At 38.5% G+C, this 14482-nt stretch overlaps 1 protein-coding gene across 1 annotated transcript; it reads right to left on the bottom strand.

Annotated features, from left to right (window-relative positions):
- Positions 1-14: 14 nt before the first annotated feature.
- ncmap (non-compact myelin associated protein) lies at positions 15-13754 on the bottom strand. The gene is made up of 5 exons (XM_029460941.1): positions 13653-13754; positions 13350-13478; positions 3064-3158; positions 2254-2338; positions 15-1163 (listed from the first exon to the last, which is right to left on the bottom strand). Exons 1-5 carry the CDS (start codon positions 13661-13663, stop codon positions 884-886), a joined length of 600 nt encoding a protein of 199 aa, XP_029316801.1. The 5' UTR covers positions 13664-13754; the 3' UTR covers positions 15-883.
- Between the last annotated feature and the right edge of the window lie 728 nt (positions 13755-14482).

Genomic DNA, 14482 nt, shown 5'->3' with positions numbered 1-14482 from the left:
CCACAATTAGAAATATTACATTTTATTTTCATCTCATTTCATGAAAAGAACCACAAACAATACAAATACAGGGAACAATGGAAATAAAGTGCAAAATCCTTTGACGTCAAACTAAAAAGCGTGTTTGGCTGTCACCCAGATGTCTCACAAAATATCTCTGTGGTCTCTTTGTCATACAAGGTACAAAAACAATACAGTGACATTTTATAGATTTAAAAAAACAAAACAAATCTGTGATTAGAAGACAAAGACAATATAATACAAGGTTAAACAGATTTAATAAGGTATATTGTTGGTAAATCAAAATAAATCTGCACATTTTCCTGAAACATACTAGTATCCATTACACAATGAGTTAGCTTCTTTCATACTGTCTTTGTCTCCTCAGACGTTTATACTAATCCTACATATACTCATAAACCTATGTAGTTGTCTTTAATACAGAAATGTACACACTTAAGAGCAATGCAGGCAAACAATTACAGTCTTTACTACACATTTTCCTCATTGTATTAGTAGTGATCTGCAAAGAGTCGTAAGAAACATCTGGCATCTATACTCTGAACACTCTGACTGTAGCCAAAAAGCAATTCTTCTCAAGAAAGCCTCAGTTTCCCTTCATGCAACATTCTTCATGCAATCCATTGTGTCTGTTTATGGTACCGTTTTGTTCATGATGTGTATTTTTGTACACAAAAGGACATCATGTTATCATTGTAGTTACCAGCAGTGGCTCAGTTGTGGGGGGGGGGGGGTCGACAGTGACGACACTAACGTCACAGATCGAGTTTCCACAGGATTCAGTCAGCACACAGTATTTGGTCATGGATGAAGAGGACACATCAGTCAGTGCCAGTTGTAAGAATAAACCACAATCTTGTTGCTATGTGTTTCCTATCGATGGAGAATCATGTATGGTGATCACAGTGGAGTCACTGATGGTGCTCGATTGCTCTATGTGGTTTCCCTCCGCACTGTTCAGCGCCGCTCTGGGAAGCTGGAAGCTGTTCTCTGATGCTGGGTTTGAATTAAGGATGCTTCCAGACACAGAGTTGACTCCTATGGTGTTCAGCGGCATGCTGCTCTGAACTGTGGATTGTGACATCTTCGGACGAGGTTTGGAGCCACCACTGGCTCCCAGGACTCTGGATACATGTGTCCGCCTGGCAACAAATAAAACCAATGATTACTTCTCTGACAATTACTGAACATCACATAGTATGTATCTCCATCAGGCATACCCCACGGTTACATAGAAATATTATATAGATATTCCCTCTGGCCTTCTGATCTAATTTTGCCAGTAGGCCTATTACTTCACCCATTCACAGTAATCATAAAAAATGACAAAAGAAAGCAAATAAAATAATAATAAGTGAATAAAATAACCCACACTTCACACCTGAGTCCTAACCTTTTTGGCTTTTTCCCCCTTAAGATGAATGTCTACGTGTGAGCTCTCATTGTTCCTTCTCTCATATCACGTTCAATATGTGTATTAGTTGTGAGCAGTTTATCCAAAGTGGATTTTCTTCTTAAATTGTTTCATCTGAATACCTTTCAGATGCTTCGAAGAGCAAAGAAAAACTAATTATTATAGAACAGTAAGAAAAAACAAATCTAATTTGGTTTAGATTCTATGTTTAATTTTGGACATTTGGATTCTCTACTGTCATTGTATTATGTTGGTTATCCTGTACACACAACGTCTATTGCATTTCTGTCCGTCCAGGGAGAGGGATCCCTCCTCAGTAGCTCTTCCTGAGGTCCTGAGGCACAGATTGTAAAGACTCTCCAGGCATATTTATGATTTGTAGCATCGGCCTATATAAATAACATTGACGTGTTTTAATTCTCTCGTTCATTGTGCTGTGACCCGACCCTCACGTCGGCAGCAGCGGAATGTTACAAACTACATTTCCTCAAATGATAATAATTAGTAGTTCCATTTTTAGTACTCAATACTTCTACTTCAGAGGGAAATATTTGAAATGTGTGTAATACTGGATAGTTTTACCTCCTCTGGCATCTTAAAATGATTTAAATAATGTCATAAGGGAACATAATGCAGAAGGGAAAGCTGAACTGTAACAATATGTTGATACACATAATTGTTGATATACATAATTAGCCTGATGAAAAGATTATTAACAGCAGCAGATGTCTGGTCCTCCTTGAAGTGGATAAAAATAGCATGGCTTGTGACATTGACTATGCAGTAATTGTCCTGTCAAACATGAAATGCGTCCCTACCTGTTGTACGTCTTCAGGATGATGAGAAGAATGGCGAGAATGATGATGATGCCGACGACGATGACAGCGATCATTGCCCCAGAACCTGAGAGACACAGAGAATGAACATGAACATGTTTGAATGTTGTTTTCCAGTCAGTGTGTCTGTTGCATTTTTACATTTGACACATTCCCTCTGCTCCATGCGATGCAACGTATTCGGTGTATTCCTCAGAAGTGGTGTGTGTAGTAGTAGCTTAGCAACGGCGTCAATCAAAGGCAAACAGAACATGACAAATATTTCCTTATAAATGTATAAGTGCCACTCCCGTACAAACCAACACGTGTGACGCAACAGGTTGTTATTAATGATGCTGGTCCTATCATATCATTTGTTTTTATTTATTGTATAACCTCCAGACCCACAGACACACCCTCTCACTGTCTGCACTACATATAAATAAGTATTATTATTTATAGGACTGCACAACCCCCTCTTCTTTTCATGTACATAAGCTATATTGTTTTTGTTATTATTGTTTTAACTTCAATTGTATATAGCACTAAATAGTATATAGTACTATTTTCTTGCAAATATTTTATGCTGACATGCTGTCTCTCTCAGACACATTTCATTGTACCGTTGACCCTGTGTTAACCTACATATGACAAATACAACTTGAAAACTTAATGCCATAGAGGACATTGTAAGATCCGATGGTGTCCACGACAAACACCTCATGCACAAGGGTGTGTTTTATCGATATCCAGTTAAAGAGGACACAGACGTAATGTAGACGTGCATCGCACACAGAGTCCGCATGTCCTTACTCTGGATGAGTATTTGTTCTTTGGTCTTTGTGGTGGTCGTGTTTGAAGTGTTGGTCACAGGTGAGACAGTTGAAGTTTGCATCTTCAGCAATAACCTGCAAAGGCAAACACACAGACACTTTAGGTTAGTGAATATTCTCTGAAACCATGACTAAAAAAAGCACTAAATTCATGTCATTGTAATACTTTTCCAAGGTTAAAACAGTTTCTGCCGCAGTTTCTACTACAGATTAAGCGAGGAGACGAGAATAGAACGAAGAAGGAATATAGGATTTGAAGATTAAAATATCTGTGTGATATATTTATAAACAGCAGACAGGCGGCATAGCAGGGGGAGTGCACCAATGACTCATCGTTTTATGTACAATATGTATGAAGTACAGATCAGTGCTGACTTGCTGTGCTAACACAGGACTGACCCGCTGGACAGAGTACAGCTATCAGTAAGATCTTTACAAATACAGCGCACACATTTCCCGCCACACAAACCTCTCTCCTGAACTGACAGACGTGATTGAACGACTTTGTGTTTGCTTAAGATCATGCAGCAGGTTCATGCATCACTGTCATGTCTGCTATGGCTTTACAAAAACGTTTGTGGTCATCATGGTATCATCAGACGCACTGACAAAAAACAAAAGATGAAGCTGTTTCCATGAAGTCAGGAGTTATTGTATATGTTCAGAGATATGCATGTCATGCTATGTTGCTTGTGTGTTATTTAAGTACGTCTAAAAGGTCTTATAGAATTAATTCTCAAAGCTACTGACTAAGAAACGTATCATCTACAACAGGGGTGGGAAACTTCCAGCCTCCGGGCCATATACGGAAAGCGAGACCATTTGATCCAGGCCCTCGAGGTAATTCATAAAACACACGCAAAAAAATCCACTAGAAAAAACCCCCAACAAATCTAGACAGCAATAGAATAAAAAGAGCGACTGACTGTTTTTCCTGGCAAGGTCAGGGTCCTTGAACACAACACGAGTGGAACATGTCATCACATGGTCACATCAAGAGACAGTCATTGACATCAGCGAACGCAGCGTGGCGAGTGTAAAACAGAGAAAGGTGGATGCGGTCGCACTTTCCAGGAGAAATGGACGAATGATTATTTCTTTGAGGAAGTAAAAGGCCAGTGTGCCTAGTTTGTGCAGACGCGCTTGCGGTGATGAAAAATAATATTTTTTTATTCTATTTAATTATTGTGTACTGCCTTTTTACTTCATATGTTATTTTGCTGTGACGAGATACATTTCCCCGTTGTGGGACTAATAAAGGTTTGATTTCTGATAAAACAGAAAGATACAGGGATAAAATTTAGGGCAATTTTTTGCACAGCATGAAAGAAAGGTGAAATGAATGGGCTGCGTCTAAAAAAATGTTTGCAAAGGTTATGAGTTCAATAATTAGTATGGACCCTCGAAGGACGCAACCAAAGCGTCTCAGCTGAAAGACACGCAGCGCCTCATCGCCCTTCTGTGTTCTGCATCCAACAATAAACAAGTATTTCATTTGTTTCAAAACTGTCATCTATGTCATTTAGAAAGCAGCAATATACCTTATCGTATCCTGACAATAAAGCGTATTATATATATTATATTATATAGCACTAAAATCAGGATGATGAGGTAAATATTATTTTTTTAATTTAAAAACAAAAATAGTGCTTATAGCCAGGAGAGATTCCTTCACTGCGACAGCCCCAGACATAGGCCTCTATTGTTGTAAAAAAGATTAAAAACACATCAGTGAGCCACACGTTTGCACTGGATGACATGTTCATTCATTACGATGAACATGGACAATGACGTTTATTTAAAGTCAATCCCACATGCACCATCCTGCAGCTGTAAATATTGACTGGAGTATGACTATAAACGCTGCTGAAGATAGTCCCCAACAAATGCACTATTTACTCCTGTTTGAGTGAAAAAATACAGTGCCAATGTGTTTAAGGAAATGACAGAGATTTTAAAAATGTTTTTAATTATAAATTTTAACTTAATTATAAACTGTTTTTTCTTTTTTTTACAGATGGTTTCTGTGGTGACTGCCTGCCGACTGGATAAGCAAGTTGGAAAAGTAATCAAAGACAGACTAACCGATGTTGCTTTTGGTCTTTTCATGGGATTTGTTGACAATAGGGAAAATATTAAATAAGACCAGCCTTATTCTTTACATATTTCCTTCTCTAGTTTACCCTGATCTTCAAAATGTATCTTACGTTTAGTCACACTGATCAAATTATACCCATAATTATCAGGATGACGTCGTCCTAATGCAGATGCACCAATGTGGTTTGTGTGCTCTTAATCATGACTAATGTAATCATACAACATCAACAATGCATATTATCAGATGGTATGTTGCTTCAGGCAGACTCTCAGGTCAGCTTAATTATGTTTTCTTTAATCTTAATTCACTTTAATCTTGATCTTATCTACGCTGTTGCAATTGTTATGTCTCACGCAGAGATCCTCTATCGTTTAGGAGGATCCCTGAAACAATCCACACAGCGCTGTAGGTCAGGGCTTTCCCTGTAACTGATACAACCAGAGATCAAACCTCATGCAAACTTCACATAAAATAATTACGCCGGCAGTCATTTTCAGTTCGGTAAAAAAAACAAATAAATTATGATTACATGTGTATGTTCATTGTAATTTCCACTGAGCCTTTTTTTTTTTTAAATGTGACTTGCACTTCAGTTTCCACTTCTCCCACTCGAACAGCACAAGCGTCATCATGGGAGTATCACGTCCTCTTTTCACGCAGATGACGACGTCACTGAGTCATTGAAGTGTGAGTCATTATATATTTACATGATCATCTTTAATTTGTTTACCAAGATAATTATTTTCTTTATGTTTTTGCAGGCCTTCTGAAATGAGCTGTCACTCATCTTTTTTGTGCTTATTTTTGCTTTCATTTCTCCTTTTACAGCTCAGTGGGCGAATCCTAAAATCCTCCAGTGTGTTAACATATTATTTTGTTAAACTGTCAGAGAAATGTCAGGTTTTACAACCGTGGTGGACGTCATATATTTCAACAAAACCTTTTAATTATAGACAGATGGAAGTAGAGGCATTGTATTAAAACATTGTTACAATGAAGACGTGAGTGACGTTGTATCGTGTCTGCTGCGAATTTAGCACAGCAGCCCGATCAGAGTGAGTGACTCAAGCGGACAAAATTCAGGCTATAAAAAGCTTGAAACCCTGACACAAGGAAGAGCAGACTCACACACACACACACACACACACACACACACACACACACACACACACAATACCCGTCCCTCACTGTCTCTAGTCTCTGTTCTATTAATTACGTGCAAAACTTTGACTTCTATAGCATCACTGTTAGTGAAGACACAGCTGAACACAAGTACGTTTTATGAACCACCTCAATGAGAGGTTGTTGACAGACCTCAGACTGCCGTCTCTCTCAAAACCATAAATATTAAAAACTTCACTGTTATGTTTCAGGTGTGTAGCTGCCACTATAACAAAGAACCTCTTATTATAAATGAAAAGGTGGTGGGTTCAGTGGCTTTCTAATGAACACTTGGCTGCCGAAAGACAAGCTGACACACTTTCTTTTCTATCTCGAACACACACGTACAGTAGCCTAATTATTTTCAGACACAGATAGCGCCACTGTTCATGGAACGGTTGGACATTTTGGAAAATACGACTATTTGCTTTCTTGTAGAGAGTTAGACGAGAAGGTTGGTACCACTCTCACGTCACAACAGTGAGAGTGTAGCTGGAGCCAGCATGTGGTTAGCTTAGCTTAGCTTAGCTTAGCATGAAGATTGGAAGCAGGGGGAAACAGCTAGCCTGGCTCTGTCTAAAAATCGCACCACCAGAACCTTCAAATCTAGATAACTAACATGTTATATCTCGTTCGTTAAATCCAAACAAAAAACAGAGAATAAAAGCGACGATTCGCTGTATTTCTCGGCTGGGAGCCGTCATTTCCTGGAGTCTCCGCTGGTTGCCTGGCAACTACATCCAGCAAATTGTTAATGCTAGATATTAAAGCAAGATAATGTGTTAATTGGTGAACTTTGAGAGAGCTGGTCGATTTGTTTTAACTTTCAGACAGAGCCAGGCTAGCTGTTTCACATTGTTTCCAGTCTTTATGCTAAGCTAAGCTAAGCTAGCCAGCTGCTGGCTCCAGCTACATGTTTACCTTACAGATTTAAGTGGTATCGATCTTCTCATCTAAGTCTCTGCAAGAAAGTGAATATTTTTTGGGCTTTTGTGCCTTTAATGATAGTGTAGGTGAAGATTAGGAAAGGAAGCAGAGAGGGGGGGAGACAAGCAGCAACGGCACAAAGCAGGTGAGCTACTATTAAGGTTTCACCTTAATTAAACTAGGAAAAACTTTTACTTTCACTCAAAATGTACTTTTTGGTTTTCAGATGGCTCCTTATTGTGTGACATCTGGCTGCCGCGCTTCTGTATGTAATGTATAGACAAATACTGGGGCTTGTGTAAATAGCCTTCATCGTTAATGGAGCAGAAAAGTTTGCATTACACTTCCAAGCATATCCTGGAAGCATTGTGAAAGGAATTTACAACCCCGTACCTGTGACACCCATCGGAGACAAAGAGCACAACACACTCCTGTACGAGGGTCACGATTTATGGAAAATATTCCACAAACTAAGATTTTGACTCGTTCTTATTGAGATTTGAATCTTTAAGGCCGACAACAGAGACTCGAAGCTAGAACTCGATACTTGCGTGTAGTGTACGTCTTATCCGGCTTCCTGCTCAATAGCAAACATTACACAACCAACTCTCCCATTGTTGACACACTATTAAGCCTAAAGATTAGTAATGACATATATCATGTTTGCTGTTTGCAGAGGTGACAGTTTCTGATAAGTGGCTGTATAAAGATGGTAATACCGCTGCTTTGCTAACATGATGGAGAAATCTACAAATCACAAATACTAAGAGGGCTTTGCACATTACGGACTGTAAGAGATGTGCCTCAATGTACAGTACAGTCATAAGCCTTTTTAATTTATAGTCACAGTCAGTTGTGTACAGCAAATGTACAGATAATATGAATATGTGTATATGAAGACAGAAGTTTAACTTAGAATTCACACATCAAATCCAAACAAACTCAGAAATGCATGAAAGAAACAAACAAACATAAAATGTACTTCATAAAGGGCACTGATTCAACAGTGTACAGACATTATATATTGTGAAGAGATGCAAGAGAGCGGGGATAAGAGCTGGGCTGGCTGAGCTTGACCTAGGGCTGTTTGTCTACCCAGCATGCTCCTGACTGATGTCCATATTATCTGCCCGGGTAATTCCCCAGTGTTTTTCGTTGCTGCTGTTTACATCCACATTAAAAAATGCACATAAGAATGTGTTTTTTTGTTCTTCTTGTGTCGCAAAAAGGGATTAAACTGCATTTCATTGTGCAACCCTGTGTTGTACAATGACGATAAATTAACCTTGAGCAAAATTGTGTCTTTATTTATAAAGTTTAAATGATGGAACTTTGCACAGTACAGCACAGACATACATTTAGCTCAAGCAGGTTTTTAATAAGGTATAATAAGAAAAAGTGACTTTCTTTTTATACAGCCAAAACCATGTGAGGTGCAGTTCATTTGCTGAGTGATAAAAAACAATTCTTCTAATAACCAAAAGGTATATATGTTCACATTAAAAATTATTCAAGAAAAGAATAATTACTCCTACTGAACATTTGGAGCTGTGTAAATGAAGGCCACAACAAGCTGACCTATAAGGAACAAATTACCTACTAACTAGTATTTTAAGAGCAATTTTGATTGGTTAAATCAAACTAATTTGGCTTTGAGTTTGAACTGCTTTCTCTGCAGAGGGCATCACTGCTGATGTACCTTATGTACAGATATTTATTAGGGTTATGTAGGTGTGAACTCCTACAGCTTGGACCGTGTCAACAGGAAGTGGTAATACACCAAAGTGATTGATTGCAGGCTAGGTTTAGGTGACTTGACCTACAGTTACCACGCCCCTAACTCTGTTCACTGCTCACATCCTACACTCAGTTCTGACTTTATGACTTCAACCGGACCTCCTGGAATACAAACAACTTGTGGTTGGCGCTGCCTAAATAGCAAACACCATAATTGCCCTGAGCAGCGCACATTATTAAAAGTGTTACTCACTATCATCAGCTAATTAACACATGCTTGAAAGATGATCATCTTAAGCACACAGTGAAAAGAGACTCGGCTCATTGGCTAAGAACATTTGTTTCCGTTGCATTCAACCTCCTCCTAGATTTTAGGTGAGGAGAGGTTACCATCTATTTACCTCTATATAACACGGAAAATGTTTTTACTGCACATTAATATTAGTTGAAAACTTACTGAAAGATTACTAGAAAGAATTGCAGATTTGTCCTGATAATTTGCTCAACCAGCCAAAAGAAAACACTTTGGATGCACTGCCCTCTGAATGCATCCCACATGTGTAGCTGTGGGATTGCTTCCAGTCTTTATGCTAAGCTAAGCTAAGCTAAGATGACCGACCACTGGCAGTAGCTTTATATTCACTGTACAGATCTAAGAGTGGTATTAATCTTCTCATCTATGTGTCCACCAGAAAGCGAACAAGCATGTTTTATAAAATGCCAAACTATTCCTTTAACCACGAAGCACAGAATCACATCAGCTGCTACATCAAACAGCAAAAATGAACTGATCGACTCTGAGTGGAAATGCCATAAACAATAAACATGAAAATGTATTGTCACAATGACAGAAGGGAAATTGAAATGTGAGTGCCAGTAAAGGACAATGGTGAGATGTGATGTAATGTGAGAACAATATTGTTAATAAAGTCCACTTGAACATTTCAACTTTGGAAAAAGATGCAGATTTGAATCCAGGATCTTCTTCCAACGATGCAACCATAAAGATATTATCAATAAACAGACTTAAAGGATACTTTCAGGCAAAGGAATTTGTTACTACAACTAATCAGATTGCTTTGACGTCACTATGTAGTCTTCCCCTTTCTGTAATAACGGTTTGTTTGTTGTTCCACAAATTGCAACTATTCACTAGCATGACGGATTCAATATCCTTTCTTCCACCCTCAGTAAACAAATCATTTATTGCTTTTTCAGAGAGCCGACTCTCAACGCAGAACAGGAACAATTTAGTTTCCTCTTTTTTTTATACGAGGAAAAGAACAGACAAAGCTGTCGACCGGCTCGACTTTTCCCCTCTCTGCACACGTTTGTCCACACATTCTGTTTAACGAAGGCTCCTGCACACACACATTCATAAACACGTTCAAAGTATGACCTTCATCAAATGACGGGTTGGAGTCAATATTTGAGCAGTCAATTAGAAGCACGTTAATAAGACACAAGTGGAGCTTGTTCAACAAACACACAGTCTGAAGTCACAGGAGAGGTCATCTGCGTCATGTCAGATGTAAATTTCCCATATGATTTGTTTTCCTGATGTCACACTAAAGAGGGACCAGCTATGACTTTTATCGACCTCAATCCGTCACTAAGTGATTTGTAACAGCACTGACAGGCCTCTGGCAAAGCGTAAAGCGGCCTGGTATTGACATCAGAGATTTTAAAACTAGCTAATAAAAAAAGATGTGGCTGGTAAGGAGGTAATATATCATGATTGTGTGTCAGCTCATGGTGTGAGAGTGAGTAGTGACAGAAACAACAGCAGAGGTATTGTTAAGTAATTGGACGGCACGTGTAGTAGTGAAAGTACAGGCTGCATTGTCCCTAAAATATCTACAAATCATATTGGGAAAAGTGACTAAAAACAGTAGCAAACTGGGTTCGATAAAGTATGATTTTTAAGAATGAACTAGAAGCAAATATTCCTATTAACAATCATACAATAGGGTAAAGATGGAAGAAGGAAACTACTTTGGTATCGAGGGTACAGTAGCTTTGCGTGGTTACAAAATGCATGATTTAAATGGATGTTTATAGAAAGGCGACAAAAGTTAAAGCGCTGTGCTGTGATGGCACAAACAAGCCATTATTCTTGTCAACGCTTTTCTTTTTTAAAGGCTTTGATTGATCCAGTCATTGTCTAAACTGGCTGAGTTTGAAACAGACTGATGGCTGGGATAAAGTGGAAGGTGTTGGGACAATTAAGTTCTTTGGGACTATATCTCTGTACATAGCATATTCTTTTTATACTCTGTGAAGTTAACCTTTGCACATTGCTTAGACAGTTTTGCACATTTCTGCACTAAAGTATCACTTCTACAACTACACAGCTCTTCCATTATTTATTCAGATATATTGTACATATTTTATAGTTATTGTGTTGTTCTTGTATTTATGTTTCTTGTACATATTTCTTTTATTGTATTTCTTTCACATTTGTATTGTATTTTTCTTCTATTCTATATTTATGTTTCTTGATTTGTGTAATACTGGCTTTTATTTTAAATGAGTCTGATTCTAATTAACGTGAACACGGTGGTCGCATTCACATCAATGTGAGTCCAGCTGAAATAGATATATGGATGAGCAGTTACACAGGCTGAATGCTGAAACATTTAGTGTTCAGTTGGCCTGTTTACCACTTTGAAAGTCTTAAAAGTAGATTTTCTGGGTTTATTTAATCAGTCAGTCATCTATGTGAGTCAACTGACAGCTAAGTGTTACCAATGTGTCGTGACAACACTCTGAACTGATTTTGAATGCATGCAAGGTATTCGTAGGCCTGATATAATTAGATTAATCTTCTTTAATCTAGTTGTTACTATGACAAAAAGATATTTGGGTTTTAATTTTCCAGTTCAGGATATTCTGAGTATTATAATCCAATAATTGGACTACACCTTACTCAATACTAAAATCATATTAGTCAGAATAAAGTCATGTAGTAAAGCTGGATTTCCTTTTGAGTTGCCCTTCTCATTGTATTACGATGTATTTATCTAGCATTAACACCTCAGTGTGTTCCATGTACCCTGATACAAAACCCTCAATATAAAATTGGCATTTGACGATGAAGATATCTGCTGCTGACGAGAATACTTTTCATTTAGAGTTTTGCATCCTGAGAAACTGCTAATTGTGTGTATGAGATGCAGACTGAGAGTCTTTCACACGCTGGTATGTCCAGGATGCATTTCTAAGGCTGGATAATAAAGCACACAACAACAAACAAAGCTTATCGGAGTTGAAGATTATAACAAAAGAAAGTACATACAATAGCACTGTGCTTATCATCGACAGAGCCAGACAGAAGTATTTTCAGTTCATTTAATTTATCATATGGTGGAACATGGATAGAGGGAATATATTGGTGATTGTATTTTGCACATTGCTTTACTTTTATGTTCTTTTGGCCTTTTATGCTCTTTAAAGGGTTAAATGTGTTTTTGACTATTTATGTCCAACTGTCAAACAGAAACACACTTCTGTAGGCCAATAAGTAAATGCAAAAGTAAAAATGTATATATACTGTAATAACTGGCCACCATGCCAGTGACATTTCAACATATAGAAACTCTCATTTTAATCTTATTTGAAATCAAGCTGGTCAGGTGCAGCTGGTATTCAATCCTGGTCATTGTCCTTTATGGGATGACTGAAACCTGATTTAATGAGCAAAGAGTAAAACACACTAGAGGAACAGGTGAGCAGGTGACAACTCCCCAGATTAAATAACTACAAATCATTATATAAATATAGCTACAAGTACAACAGGATAAATACATCATCAAACTACTTACATTATATGAAAACACTGGGGAGCTCTGATTTAGCGCAGCGGTAATATACAAACAGCAGTCTTATTTCCCTACAACGTCGTGGCAACTGATGATATGATAAGTAGAGCTGTTCCATCAAACAGCCTCTTAATAATAATAATAATAATAATAATAATATAATAATAATAATAATAATAATAATAATAATAATAAAGAGATACAGATGCAGATAGTGCTGGGAACTGAAATTGAATCTTCCTAACTCGTAAATCTGTTTTTGTTTGACTGGTTCAACAGTAAGAGTAGATTTCTAAATCTGAGAGCTCTCTGGAATGTGAGCTATTCCCTTTCACCTGAGACTCACCTGCTGTCTCGCCATATTATCTGGGAGAGCCCCTGTTCTTACACACACACACATACACACACACACACATACATAAACACACACAAACGCTGGCACTATCACAGTGTGCACACACAAATAAAAAAAGACCAACTCACTGAAACATTACTCAAAAAAAGTCAAAAGCTAAGACTTACCTAACCGTCTCCTCTTTGATTTCAGCCCAAGCCTTCTCCAGATGGGAGCCTGAGCAGCGCAGAGCCCCCTCCCTCAACTGACCGATGGGGGCATAGTCCACCGGTGGAGGTCTGACAGTCACAGCAAGTCTGGGGCAGGAGGCACGAGGGATTAACAAAGAAGAAACAAATTCCAAGTGCTGTTAAAGTGACAGTCCCACAGTTTAAAAATGCCTCTGTGTGTGCGGTGTCTGTGTGAATCAGAGTGTTATGTGAAGAGGAGGAGGAGAGTTAAGAAGAGGAGGAGGCTCCACGCTTGCTCACTTGTTGCTCATGTGCTGCTCCTCGCTGAGAGTAATAATCTCAGGCAGCTGGTTTTTCAGGTCCTTCAGCCTGGCCCTTAGGCGTGCGTGGCCGCTGATCAAAAGCGAGGCTCCTCTCCAAAGGTTGTCTGCTCTGCTCGTCTCTCACCATGACTACTGCCTCTCAAAATCAAACTGGCTGCATCTCACAGGAACTGCAGAGGGTGGGGCTCTGGGCGTAAAAAATAAACCTCATAATAACATCTCCTATATTAAAATACTATATTTTTGTGCGTGCATACACTGAATAAATGACGTGAGTGTCTTTTTTTCCGTCTCTTCTTTTCTTTCTCTTATTTGTGTAACAACACTGCATGTGTGTGCATGTTGTGTGTGAGTGTGTATGTGACTTCAAATCCATTCCTCTTTGCACAAATGCATTTTATGTATCTAGTTGAAAATTAACTGACTTACAATACTTGTCCAAAGGGCACTGGGTGTGTTTGTACAGAAGAAAAGATACTGTATGCATAAGTATTTTTCTTTTCTTTGATTATAGGACAATGAGCTCATTCAAAATACTTTGTTAGGAAGTTGAAAAATGTTTTTTCCTGACTGTCCTACTGTCTGTCCTACTCTTATTGTAGCACACAAGCTCCTGTAACACACACCTCCTGATAGTCTTTCCCCAAACAGGGCCAACAAGTCGTCAGGATCTCGTCTCATATTACCTCCAGGGGCTAGGTGTTGCCCTCGACTATAAAGCAAGTCAGTGTTTTGCCTTTGTGAGAAAGTGTAACTAAACTTCATTTTGGCAGACACATTATGTTCTGCTTCACCCGATGGACTGCA

Source organism: Cottoperca gobio, chromosome 22 (assembly GCF_900634415.1).
Source record: "Cottoperca gobio chromosome 22, fCotGob3.1, whole genome shotgun sequence".
Lineage (NCBI taxonomy): Eukaryota > Metazoa > Chordata > Actinopteri > Perciformes > Bovichtidae > Cottoperca > Cottoperca gobio.
Note: the sequence above shows the minus strand (reverse complement) of the source record. Positions and strands in the feature narration are given on the sequence as shown.

What these genes read in the sequence shown, in the direction of transcription:
- ncmap (XM_029460941.1), bottom strand. An exon ending in ATCAAAGAGGAGACGGTTAG is followed by an intron (nt 3,159 to 13,349) that starts GTAAGTCTTAGC and finishes TTGCCTTTGCAG; the next exon opens with GTTATTGCTGAAGATGCAAA. An exon ending in AGAACAAATACTCATCCAGA is followed by an intron (nt 2,339 to 3,063) that starts GTAAGGACATGC and finishes TGTGTCTCTCAG; the next exon opens with GTTCTGGGGCAATGATCGCT.